Source organism: Mugil cephalus, chromosome 17 (genome assembly GCF_022458985.1).
Source record: "Mugil cephalus isolate CIBA_MC_2020 chromosome 17, CIBA_Mcephalus_1.1, whole genome shotgun sequence".
NCBI lineage: Eukaryota > Metazoa > Chordata > Actinopteri > Mugiliformes > Mugilidae > Mugil > Mugil cephalus.
Window position 1 is genome coordinate 4686619 of NC_061786.1, and position 12364 is coordinate 4698982.

The 12364-nt window shown below is 40.3% G+C and overlaps 2 protein-coding genes and 1 long non-coding RNA gene across 6 annotated transcripts in view; 2 read left to right on the top strand and 1 right to left on the bottom strand.

The window, feature by feature from the left end:
* Positions 1-3: 3 nt before the first annotated feature.
* LOC125023648 (THAP domain-containing protein 2-like) lies at positions 4-2177 on the top strand. The gene is made up of 3 exons (XM_047611045.1): positions 4-698; positions 1518-1746; positions 1856-2177. The coding sequence occupies exons 1-3, from the start codon at positions 546-548 to the stop codon at positions 2014-2016; spliced, it is 543 nt and encodes a 180-aa protein (XP_047467001.1). The 5' UTR covers positions 4-545; the 3' UTR covers positions 2017-2177.
* On the bottom strand, positions 1865-6763 carry LOC125023650. The gene is made up of 3 exons (XR_007114659.1): positions 6631-6763; positions 4966-5073; positions 1865-2002 (listed from the first exon to the last, which is right to left on the bottom strand). It is a non-coding gene; the product is annotated as an uncharacterized LOC125023650 (long non-coding RNA).
* Positions 5001-12364, top strand: part of LOC125023644 (zinc finger MYM-type protein 4-like) — a 42942-nt gene continuing 35578 nt past the window's right edge. For all 4 annotated transcript variants that reach the window (XM_047611040.1, XM_047611037.1, XM_047611039.1 and 1 more), the window contains exons 1-8: positions 5001-5130; positions 6639-7239; positions 10500-10546; positions 10629-10778; positions 11047-11110; positions 11295-11491; positions 11665-11789; positions 12124-12346. In XM_047611040.1, the coding sequence (XP_047466996.1) occupies positions 5092-5130; positions 6639-7239; positions 10500-10546; positions 10629-10778; positions 11047-11110; positions 11295-11491; positions 11665-11789; positions 12124-12346 (1446 nt within the window). In that variant the 5' untranslated portion in view covers positions 5001-5091. The remainder of the gene's footprint in view (positions 5131-6638; positions 7240-10499; positions 10547-10628; positions 10779-11046; positions 11111-11294; positions 11492-11664; positions 11790-12123; positions 12347-12364) is intronic.

Here is a 12364-nt window from a genome sequence, read left to right on the forward strand (position 1 = left end):
AGGGCCTTTGTTGAGAGACACGCTAGAGTCCATTCTGGTTTGCACATTTCTATACAGGAGAATACACCGGATATCGTAGTGCATACAATAAGGACGCAATGACTTTAGGACGACGGCTCTCTGTCGTTACATATGTGTTAATAAAATTGGATAGGGTTTATGTAAAAAATAAATAAATAAACAATAAAAAGGGCACCACTTAGATATGATTTAATTTGAACCAACAGTGATATATTTTCCCGTAAGAATTATCTAAATAATCAAAATACTTTATGCCTACAATAAATTTACATGCATTATATTTATAAATAACTCTTCCAGTACCCGTTGAGCGTTTGTATTTTGCGCAAATACACTAAAATTTACGTTATTCGTCTCAGAGTCATAAATCAGAGAGTCTGGACCGTCTGAGCTGTCCCACTATGCTGATTGGTTCTGAGCTTGTTTCGTGGGCGCCATGTTTGCTACATCTAACCAATATTCACCCAGCATGCCCATAGCATGGTGGCAATAACAGATGATAAAGTTAGATAAATTGTTAAAATATGCCACAGTGCTCTGCTTACGGCTGCAGCACAGGTGTGGGAAAGGGGAAAAAGCTCCACCGTTTCCCCCGTGAGCAACAACGGAGAAAGATTTGGGAGCAGAGGGTTAAAAGGAAGAACTGGGTGGCATCTGATTTCTCCCTGTTATGTGAGGTAAATGTCAATTTCTCTCTTTTACGTTTAAGAATTTATATTGGAAAATAACGTCATACGTCATTAATGTATACCTTGATTTCAAAAAACAGCCTTATGCCAGCTAGTTATCTAGACTAAAGGCTTAGAAAACTAGCAGCTGCCATCATACTGTGAAACTAGGGCTGCACAATTAATCGAATTTTAATCGTGATCACGATTTTGGCTGCCATGTTTAAATTAATCCGATCGTCGGCGATATTTGCATTTAAAATTCGTATCTGCTGCATATCTAATCAAGCAGTAACCAGCCAGCCACTGGGATGCGAAGGCATGGTTCAGGCTTCATTAAGAGCGGCAGCCTCAAGTTACACCGGAGAACAAGTCATCATGGACTTGCTTTGGATCATGGGGCGACTGACGTGAAACAAGACAAGTTATATGCAAATAGTGCAAAAGAGTTGTGTCTGCCTCGCAGCGTAACACAACTAATCTGCTCAAACAATCTAAATCAATCTCATCTAAAAAACAACAACAAAACAGTCCAAAATACGAGGAATGCATGTATGCCAAAGCTGTCCATCGGCAACCCAGACAACCTGTGTAAATTTTATTTCTCATTATTAAGCATCTGCACTGAAAAATGTTCGAATAGTTAATCTAAAAGTAGTGCAATAAAAAATACAGATGAATAATTGTGATTAATAATCGAAATTACAATATTGATCAGAATAATCGTATTTGGCCATAACCGTGCAGCCCCAGTATTATATATTTATTTGCATTTGTCTTTTATCTACATCTTCTTGACTTCCATTAAAAAGGTTATTTTGCTTGTAGGACCACTTTGATGAAAGTCAGTATGAGAGGGGCAGAGCTGATGGCCTGAGGAAGCTCAAACCGAATGCTATCCCAACACTGTTCATCTTCACACCACCAAAGGTCCCTGGGAGATCCACCAAGCGCAGTGTGACACAAGACCAACCGTGTCCTGATGGGCAGGAACGTATACAACGCGACCATTCGTATTGCTGTACAAAATGCTCTACATCCCTTGAAGTTCAAAAAGGTAATTAGGTTCAAAATCAAGTGAGAACTGATTGGACTTGTTTTGAAATCTCCAGGAGTCCAAAATAAGTATGGGGTGCAAAATGCAGCTACTTCTTATTCTATTCCAGATATCCAAGTTGACCATGACCAGTTTGATCTGACGGACAACACGTGCAGTGTTGGAGCTGTAAGCGAGGAGACGGTCAGCAGGGAGACAGCGTGCAGGGACAATCAGTTGAACACCTTAAAAAAACAGGTATCCTCACTCCAGTGGGCTAAAAGAAAGTAAAGAGAAGTGGAAGGTCATCGGACAGAGAAAACAAATTGAAGCAAATATTTTCTTCAACACAAGCCAGCCTTCCGGACATAGCCAAGAAAGTATACGGGTGATAAAATGATCAGCTGATTGAGTCAAATAAGGTCTTCAATTAAAGTTAACTTGTGGTCCTACTGGATACAATCTGCTTCTTGCCAAAAATCAACCTCTGCCATCAGCTCGCTAACTACAAAGAAAACTGGAAGTTGTTCCCATGCAGCCAGGCATCTTGCATGAAGTTTTTTGCCTTTCTGCTGTTGAAAATTGAGGCAATAAGACAAGAAGGGAGGGAATGGTAGAAATCATTTGAATTCAGTCTAATGATTTATGTGCACTGCACTTTATCTGTTTTTATATTCCACTGGTTGTTAGGGATTTTTTTTAAATTAAAACTAATGATTTATCTGCACTTGTAATCAATGAGTTTATCCGAGTTATTATATTGATAATAATAAATAACAGTAAGACTAGTTTAACTAGACTTAGACAGACTTTAATGATCCACGAGGGAAATTACTTGGTCACAGTAGCTTAGCACATAAAAGTAACACTCCACAAGTAAACATAGTAGAATAAAATAAGATTAGATTAGAATAAAAACTATTATCTAATAAAATAAACAACCGTTTGTTCAGTTGAGTAGCAACAGTGGCATGGATCGTGTCGCATAGTGTTGCCTTGTCTACTGAGGGAGGGATGTAAACTCCAACACTCAAGAGCTTATCTCCATCCGCCTGTAGAGTACCGAAACCGGGCACAGATGCACTGTGGTCCGTATGAACCCAAGTCTCCTCAAAACACAAAGCACTTGTCACGATACAGTCCTTCTCCGTCCCAACAAGCGCTCACAGTCCATCCATCTTGCTGCCCAAGACCTCACATTCCCCAGATGGCACCGTCGACCTGAACCTCCTTCTCTGCTCTTTCATCTTTAACTCCAGCGAGGAATCTCCAGCACATCTTCTCAAGTTCAGCGGGAATCTCAGGCCCCAGCAGTTGATTTCCTGAACACACCAATGGACACAACGGCCGCTCTGCCGAACTCCACAGCCAAACACAAAAAGTCCAGAAAAAACGAAATAAAAGCAGCACAAAAAACGACCAAAAATGCTGAGTGGTTCAAAGGAAAACAAGAGCAATTCAGACAAAAAAAAAAAAAAACAACCAATAACACAATAAGAATAACCTAACCTAAAAAGCTAAACACCACAGAGCTACTGGAGACATGCTGGCACTCTTTCAAGCACATTTTATAATTTAATTTTTTACAGTGAGTAATTTCAACCTTTTCCTCTGCAATGGATGAACACAGCTCCTTGACAAAGCATTTTACAGGGTCATTTATGAATGAATGAATGAATGAATGAAGGCTTTTGACACAAAATAATCAAAACTACAATAACAGTGTTAATGTAACATGTCTGAAAGGGAGTAGGAAGAAGCATTATTTAATCCTACCCCTTCTCCTTTCTCAGTAATTAATGATCATCAGATTTCAATTCACAGTTTAAAATGTATGTACAAACATCTCATCAATATATATATGTATGTGCATTTTTACAGACACAATAACGTAAATTAACAAGTGAATAAATGATATGTGAAAACATCTGGTGATGTCAGTGTATACCCTGTGAGAATAATATTTTTGTACTGCCTTTAGTACTGGGTCATGCTTGGACATTGCTTGAGCTCCGCACCCAACACGTTCCACAGCTTCACTCCACAAATTCAAATACAAAACTTTTTTAATGTTGTGTGGACATGAAGATGTTTTAGATTTCATCTTATAATCCCTATCTATGTTAAAAACAAAACAAAAAACAGAACAACATCACACTGACATTATGAATTATCCTTATAACTCTTTTTTGTATTATTGATAGTGATTGTAGTGTTAAGTGATAAGTACTGCCCCAAACCACTGCACAGTAATTTAAATGTGGCAATACCAGTGAACGGTAGAGAATGTGGAGTGATTTATGGTCCAAAATATATTTTGTACTGAGATGGTTCTTGACTGTTTATTTTGTACATGTTTTGAGTGGGGTTTCCAGTTTATTTTGCCATCCATTATTACACCAAAAAAAAAAATTATTTTCATGAACTCTTTTAATATCGACTCCCTCTACTTTCACCTGCACTTGAGTATCCCGTTTATAGTTTCCAAATAACGTGAATTTAACTTTACTTAAATTTAATGATCATTTATTTCTGTCAAACCACCACTTTAACTTTCACATATTTAAGGTAAGTAGACGCTGAGAAATTTAAGTGAAGGTCTTTTACACATTGACAATTTCATTTATAGGTCCGTTAATGGTGATAATAAGCTATTTATTTCAACATGGCATGTCCGCCCTAATGGGTTACCCTGTGATCTTCAGCCGATGGAGCGAACATGAAGGCCTATGATTCGAGTTGGCCAGACTCTCTAATATACGACTCTGATTCGGATTTTGTTTGTTGAGAGACAAATCCAAGAACGGCACAAATGTGTTTGTCCTTCATCTTCCATCATAAATACCCCGTTTAATCAACAGTCCTTCAAATCCTAATTACCGTACTGATTCAAATACAGCAGCACGACACATTCTCAGGCGAGCTGCATTTGAGTAGACGGGGGTGGGGGGTGTGAGATCCATAGCTACACCCGAGCACCAGGAAGTGGGTGTCAGTACGCGTTTACTGCGCTCCTACAACGCGGTACAACAACAACAAGTATTGTCATATAACTTTCAGGAGCTAGGCAGGACAACATAATGTGAGGAGGAGAAAAAAGAGGGAGAACCCATCCAAAAAATACGGTAACGTTGACCCCTTTCTTCAGCATTTCATACATTTTCATTTCCCCGCGTCTTCTTTGTAGTCACTACACGAGTAACCTATAAACTAACCTGGAGTTGTACAAAGTTAACTTACCAACGCTAGCTTGTCACCTCGTCGAAGTCCGGCATCTTTGTTGTTGTTAGCGGTTGGCATACATGACCCATAAGCCTCAGAGGAGGTGGGCGTTTGGAAGCGCGGCGTCTGCAGTATAATTAAAACATGGCGGATTCGGAGGAATTTAGACTTAAACGGTTACAGGTAAGAAACAAACACCAAGGCTAAAAACCGTAACACCGAACAGACGCAAGCTAAACCCATTAGCGGACCCACTCTCATATTGTGGCATGTAGTTGGCGTCGACTACCATCCGGTTGAGATGTGCATATTTAGGCTATCGTTAGCTCGCTAGCTTGCAGCCCTGTAGCTTGCTGTTTGCTCCTCGTCCTGATGCATGCAGCCACGCCAGACTCCATTTAACAGTCCCATTATAATGAACACAGACATAGTGGCTATAATATGACGCGGAACCCTTTGTTTAACTCTGAAACGTTCATTAATTCAGAACTTCAACTTTGTGTTGCAGCCGACTGCTGATTTCACTAAGCATTTGCATGGCCAAGGGCTGTTGGGAACAATAAAGAGATTTTACTCACGCCAAGTCTCCGTGCAATGAATACAGTTGTATTGGAAAACTCGGCCAATAGCTAAGCAGCCTGTTGTAACACTGTTACAATATAGCAACATCTTAAATTGAGTTTGGTGGGACACCTTTTCCATACACATAAGAGAGCATCGCGAGGCATGGGACCATTAAAAAAAAAACAACACAAGACATCTGAACACATCAAGAACAGCAGTGGCCCCGACTGCGTTTGGACAGTTAGACTACATTAAGTAAGGGTTAGTTAAATTTTGAATGAGCTGGCATTTGTAATAATTTAGAAGCCAATACACCATTAACATGTTTCTGCCAACCTAAATAAATTAAATCAACTTTATTAGCCAAATATACAGTGGATTATCACAGCTAAATGTGTCAGATCACCAGCCACATTTAAATGTAAGACAAAGCTAATACAAGTAAACACAAAATGCAGTATAAAGAACCATAACTTAACACCTGAGTTCAGTATCTACACCCAGCTCTGATTACTGCCTCACCTGTTCTCAATCAAGGAACCACTTAAATAGGACCTGTCTGACAAAGTGATGTAGACCAAAAGATCCTCAAAAGACAGACATCATGCTGAGATCCAAAGACATTCAGGAGCAAATGAGAAAGGAAGTCACTGAAGTCTATCTGTGTAAAGGTTATAAGTACATTTCTTCCCGGTAGTGACTGACCAAAATTACCCCAAGAGAGCAGCAATGACTTGTTCATCAGGGCACACAAGACCCCACAACAACATCCAAAGAACTGCAGGCCTTACTATTATTTAAATTTGTTGATTTGAAACATTTAAATGTGACAAATGCAAATAATAAAAAAGAAATCAGGAAGGGGGCCGACACTTTTGTACACCACTGTATAATACACATCCAAGGAATCTGAAAGTTCTGAAAGTTAAAGGATAGCAAACTAAAAACCTTGCAAGTTTGATCCTAAATCTTCACTTCGAAGTTTGCATCTCCTTTAAGAAAATATATATATTTTAGACCAAATATATTGCTTGATGATGAATTTTGAATTTGCTTAGCTGTGTTTGTTTAATAAGAAAGCTGACGTGATCTGTTCCCCCTAACAATCCTTTTTCTCACCTATACAGCATGAGGAGCGCTTGTCCAGAGTGTTTGACGAAGTAATGGGCCTAGGAGACTTTGCTGACTCTTCCAGAGGTTCTGCCACCTCTTCCAAGAGTGGTCAGGATGAGGCAAAGGAAGCAGACGAAACTTCAGGACAAGAGCAAGGGCGACCAATAGAGGAAGAGGAGAGCAACGGTAGCAGACAAGAAGAAAAAATGGATGAGGGGGTAGAAGAGCAGACCTTTCCATGTGTTGCCTCCCCCTCCCCTGATCGCAGCTCTTTACCCTCCTCATTTAAAATGGGAAAGAACGAAGCAGGAGGGGGAGGAAGTGGCGGGGCAGCGTTTGATGATGCACTGGATGGCCTTCCTTCCTATGGGCCAGAAGAAGAAGATGAAGACTGGCACTTTGCCCTGCCAATGGGTACCCTTGAGGAAGCTGGTGTTAATAAAGCCAACCAAAAAAGAGCCCAGTCAGGGCAGGTGAACAGCACAGCTCCAAGTGATGCCTTTGTTGGTGAGTCCAGAGAGGAGGACGAGGAGGAAGAGCAGGAGAGGGCTGGGAGTAGTCCCTCTCCCAACACCTCCCACTCCTCTCAGGACCACACACCAGACAACAGCCAAGGTAATGCTGCTTATACACACACTTACTAAACTAAATCTTAGTTTCGTGAAGGTTATGGTTTTCAGTATCTGTTTAGAGAAGCTGAGAGAGCTGTTGATTAAACAGTGTTTCCATTTCGGAGGCTTAGGTTTTTTAGCCTGGAAACCAGCTGAATTCCTCGCCCACATGTTTCTGTGACTTTACGAGGTGATGGATAGAATGTAGTCATTAACGTTGTCAAACACATCATCTGAGCACTGTGGAACTGAATTTGTTTACAACAAAATGGCTCTCATTGTTTGTAGGACTGTCCAATTGTATGCTGAGGTATTTTTTCTCTCACTCAAAAACATGCCCAATGAGAAAATCCAGTACCAGACTTAAGAATTGGACATGGCTAGAATTATTTAAGTACTATTGAATTTTATCGTGTTGTACCGACATGTTATTATTATTTTGACAACCCCATTTTAGTCACTGGGCTAGGCTTAATAACATACTTAACTCTTAACGGTCCAATCCAAATCAATAGCACCACAAACTACATCCTCCAAAATGATCACACAGTTCAGTTTCAACCTTTCTGATGCTGTTTCAACGGAAACTGAATATTGGTGCAGTTTTGAAGGGGGATTAAATGCAGGACTGTTAGATTAAAATACACTTGTTTTTTTTATACCTAATAAATCGGCAAGAGAGTCTACTCTATTTAAAGCTGAAACCGACAACACTGATCACCAGTGTCATATTATAATTACATGTCTACAGTATTTCATCACAGCACCTTCATGAGCATCTTGGCAACCAGAGACTGTTTAAATAGTTATTAAAAGGTCAATCTCCATCTCCATCCATGGGACTCTTAGTAAGTCATTGTGAGCATATGTTTTGCTCATGCTGACAATGAGTTACTGAGAGTATACCCTGAGTCCTATTCAGTCCCCATGAATGTTTCTATAGTGTCCTCTGTGGCTCTAAAGTGGGAAGTCGGTCATTTTGAACCTCTCCGCTTTCATTGTAAAGTGGAGAAAACACAACTTCCTCCAGGTTTCCTTTGTTTCTTTTCTATGAACGCCAACGCTTGTCAACAGATGCATACTTTCAAATGGAAATGGGAAATAATATTACATTTAATACATTTATTATAGAGTAAATACACTGAAATTGGATACAATAATTATCAGCTTCAAAATGTTAAAACAAAACCAAATAAAATAAATAAGGATTGTCACAAATGGGTATAAACACTAGTGCAAAATATATGGAAAAATACAGAATGAATAGATAAATAGATAAAATAAATTGCTAAGTTCGAAATGTTAACTTCAATAGACCAGAAAGAAGCATGTTACATCTACTCTAGAGAGCCTTCATAACAAAGGTGTGTGTGTGTCTTTTAAATGTGGAATTGTAAAGCCACGCCATTAGGAGGTTTTCTCGTTTCCCGTGGTTTTGTCCCAGACGTTTGACGTCGATGTTCCAGGCTCTGGTTGTCTAGGAAACTGTGTTGTATAATTTGCAACCCAAAATGTTTCCAAGTAGAACATAAAGATATTGCTGCTGTATGGACAAGGACAGACCTTCTTGCCATCACCACTCTGTTGAAAAAGAAAAGACAGTCAACATGTCTGCTCCATCTGGGCTTATGATATGCTTCATACCTGAGGCCTGTATCACGAAGCGAGCTCACCTTACCCAGCGTTACTCCAACTTATCCAGCTGAACCCATCCACAACAATGACAGTCTGGATAAGCGGTATCACGATGCTGGTTATCAACTTGGTAACTCAACCCAGGTTTGTCTTATTGCGAATCGGTGAACGCGCACTTATAAAGGGCGGGTTCCAAGGCTGCAGACCAATCACAATCATGAGCGCTGATCCACCAGCAAAAAGGACAACATACGTCTCTTACGAGGAGCAAAGACTGATTCTCCTCAAATATGAAGAAGAAAAAGTAAATCTCACTCGAAATCTCGAAAAGTCAAACCCCATGGCTGCATGGAAGAGACGCCAAATGGCATGTCAAAGGATTGCAGATTGCAAAAATGTGTGAATTACACATCAGCGGCTCAATTAGTTTAGATTTAACGAAGCCATGAAACCCAATCACTGCGCTGCATAGATGAATCGCGTGTATGACAATTCGTCTCATTCCTCCAGATGTAACCCCTCTGGAGTAAAAAGAACGTTGGACAAACCAAGCACAAAAACATCATTTCATCTGGGGAGTTGGATTTCTTAATTCTATAATGTTACATGGGCTTCAATAAAGCTGGGAGCTGATGCCACAATTACATCATATCAATACATCAACTTGTTAACCTGAATGAAATTATCCTGATTTTGAGCTGTGTTTGAGCTAATTGGGGACAAATGGTGAAAATGTCCTCCTCTTTGTATGGTTATCTCCTGCAACATGTGTTCATGCCCTAACACTCTTCTGGCAAATTGGGCTCTAATCTCAATATGGTTTTCAATGAAAGGGCACTTCATTCTTTCCCGAACAGCTGATTGGCCGGTGGGTGGAGCCTTTTATCGGATTCAGATAAATCCTGAAAGTTACCCTGACCCCAAGCAGGTTTGCCGTTCAGAGTAAGTTACCATGGTAACGTACCTCAATAAGAATGAATCCAGCTTCGTGATACCGGAAACCCAGGGTTAACCCTGAAGTTACCTCGCTAAGTCCGTAATCCTGCTTCGTGATACAGGCCTCTGGTGTCTGCATGAACATTTTGATGGCAGGAGCCAGAGTCAAGGAAAGATGTTTTCCTGCAGCAAATGTTTGAATAAGTATGTCAACTGCAACAGTCATTCCCATTAGTTGCTGTATTGCCTCAGTGTTGAGATAACCCCAGCATGCTTATCTTTGCATTTCATTAAAATTCTGTAGGCTGTCATTGCCACATCACTTCTAGTCTCTTCCTGTGTGTACATCCCAAAAAGCTGAATAGCTAACAAGGTCCCTCTGGTCATTAGCATCAAAGAAACAACATGAAGTCATAAGAGAGTTGTCAGTCTAACGAACCAGTGAGATCTCTTTTCCTTATCATTATTCCTTCATTTTAACATCTAACCTATGCATTGTGTTTTAACTGGACACATTTAGAATTGTATTGTCTATAACTAGACGGTTAAACAAAATCAAGACTGGCGTCACATGAGAATGCCTTACTTTGAATAGGAGTTTGTGGTTGCCGTTTTAACTGATAGAACACATTGAAAGAAATATATAAATATGCGCTGTTGTAATTTAAAAATTGTCTTGTGCTTTGACATCAGATGGAGGCCTCCAGGGAGAGGAGACTGAAGACAGCCAACAGGGAGAGGTGAGTATTTGGAATAACAAGTTACTGACCTTTGGAGTCTTCAACGGGTTATCATGGATACTCTTTGTTTCCTTTATTTCAGACGTCAGAGGCTGCTCCTATTGAGGACAGTAATCCCCCAACGTCTCCTACTATCAATATTAAAGATGAGCCTATTGATGAGGGCTACGATGCTGCTTTGCTGCCTCAGAGCTCCATCAGACAGATCAAAGAAGAGCTGGAGCACCAGGAGGTAGAAAAGTCAATTTTCTTTCATGCTCCTGCTGTTTATATCCAGTAGCACACTGAGTTCTAATTTTCCACTATGAAAAATATGAGCGGATTCAAGCAGAAAGAAATATTTGGACTGAGGCGGCTGACAGCCCATGCTGTGTGCTGATTGTAGTTTACATAAACGTGGATTTGTTATCCTTAAATGTGTAACAGAAGTACAGTCTTTAAGAGGAATGAAGGCTGAACTGGCAAACAAAATATGATTTGTTTATGTTTGATCGTTTCAGGAAGAGCTGAGGATTAGCTCTGTCTTCTCTGTAGGTGGAGGGAACACCTTTGCACAGCCTACTAGTGAGTTGTTTACCGTGATGTTTTCTTGTTCTTTTGATATCACATTTGACAAATATCTGAATTCAGCCATTATAAATGAACATTTGCTGTGTCTATTAAACACACAGTATGGGAGTGTAATGAGATTTAAACTTGGCCTTGTTGTCTCGACTTTGCCGTTCTATCCCCTTTTTATTCACACAAGTGCCAGCAGCAGTCCCAGCCCCCCAGCACACAACCATTTTTATCCCTGGTAGAGGAGCTCTCCTACAAGCCATGGGTCCCCTCCCCATCAGAACACCAGCTCCAGTCCAAGCATCACTGCCAGCCCTGGCACCATTACCTTCACGGCCACCTCAACCCCCCATTCCTGGGAGTGTCCGCTGCAGTGGCTGCTCTAAGGTACTGAGCTGCTTAAATACAATACTGCTTCCTAAATGTTAATGGGATGTGTAATGTTAATGTTTTAGATAATATATAATTAACCGTTTTTGGGGGTGAGGGTGGGAATTTTCAAGTTTCAAGAGAATTTGGTCTAATTTTGTCCCAATTTTGTTTTCTCTCATCTGTTCTAGGTTCTGCTCAAAGGCCAAACAGCATTCCAAAGAAAAGGATCAACACAGCTCTTCTGCTCTACTGTTTGTCTGACAGGACATCTGCCTCCAGCCACCAAGAACCGATTATGTTTTCAGTGCAAAAAGTTCGTCTTTGTTTCCACTTGATATCAATATGAACAAACTCATTTTTCAGAGTTGTAGTTTGTTACATGTCTGTCATGTGCTGGAAATTGGGTCATAAAAGCTGATAATAAAGGCAGCTACAGCCAGAGTCATTTTGACTATTTCAAAAAAAACTGCCAGTATTTTACTAATTATACCAACCCATGAGGAGAAAGGAGGGTACTTACTTACTAACTTGGTAAATCCTATCTATGAGTAGGCAGTGACTGCAAACTCGGCCAATTAAATATATATTGAGTGATGTTTTATTAACATCAGCTGTTGTATTTATTGCTCATGTTGATCTGTTTTTAGGGAGATAATTCAGCCCAGGGACATGATCGCGGTTCCTGCAGACGACAACACCCTCATGCACTTCTGTGGCCACTTCTGTCTGTCGGTCTTCAGACATAAGAGGAAACAGCCTGATAAGGCTCCTGACAAACGACAAGAACGAAAGCCCGAGAAGCCACCAGAGAAACCAGGTGAACGACAGCCTGAAAGACCTTTTTGTAGCGTCTGCAAAGTCAACAACAAGGTAAAGAGACTGTGACCA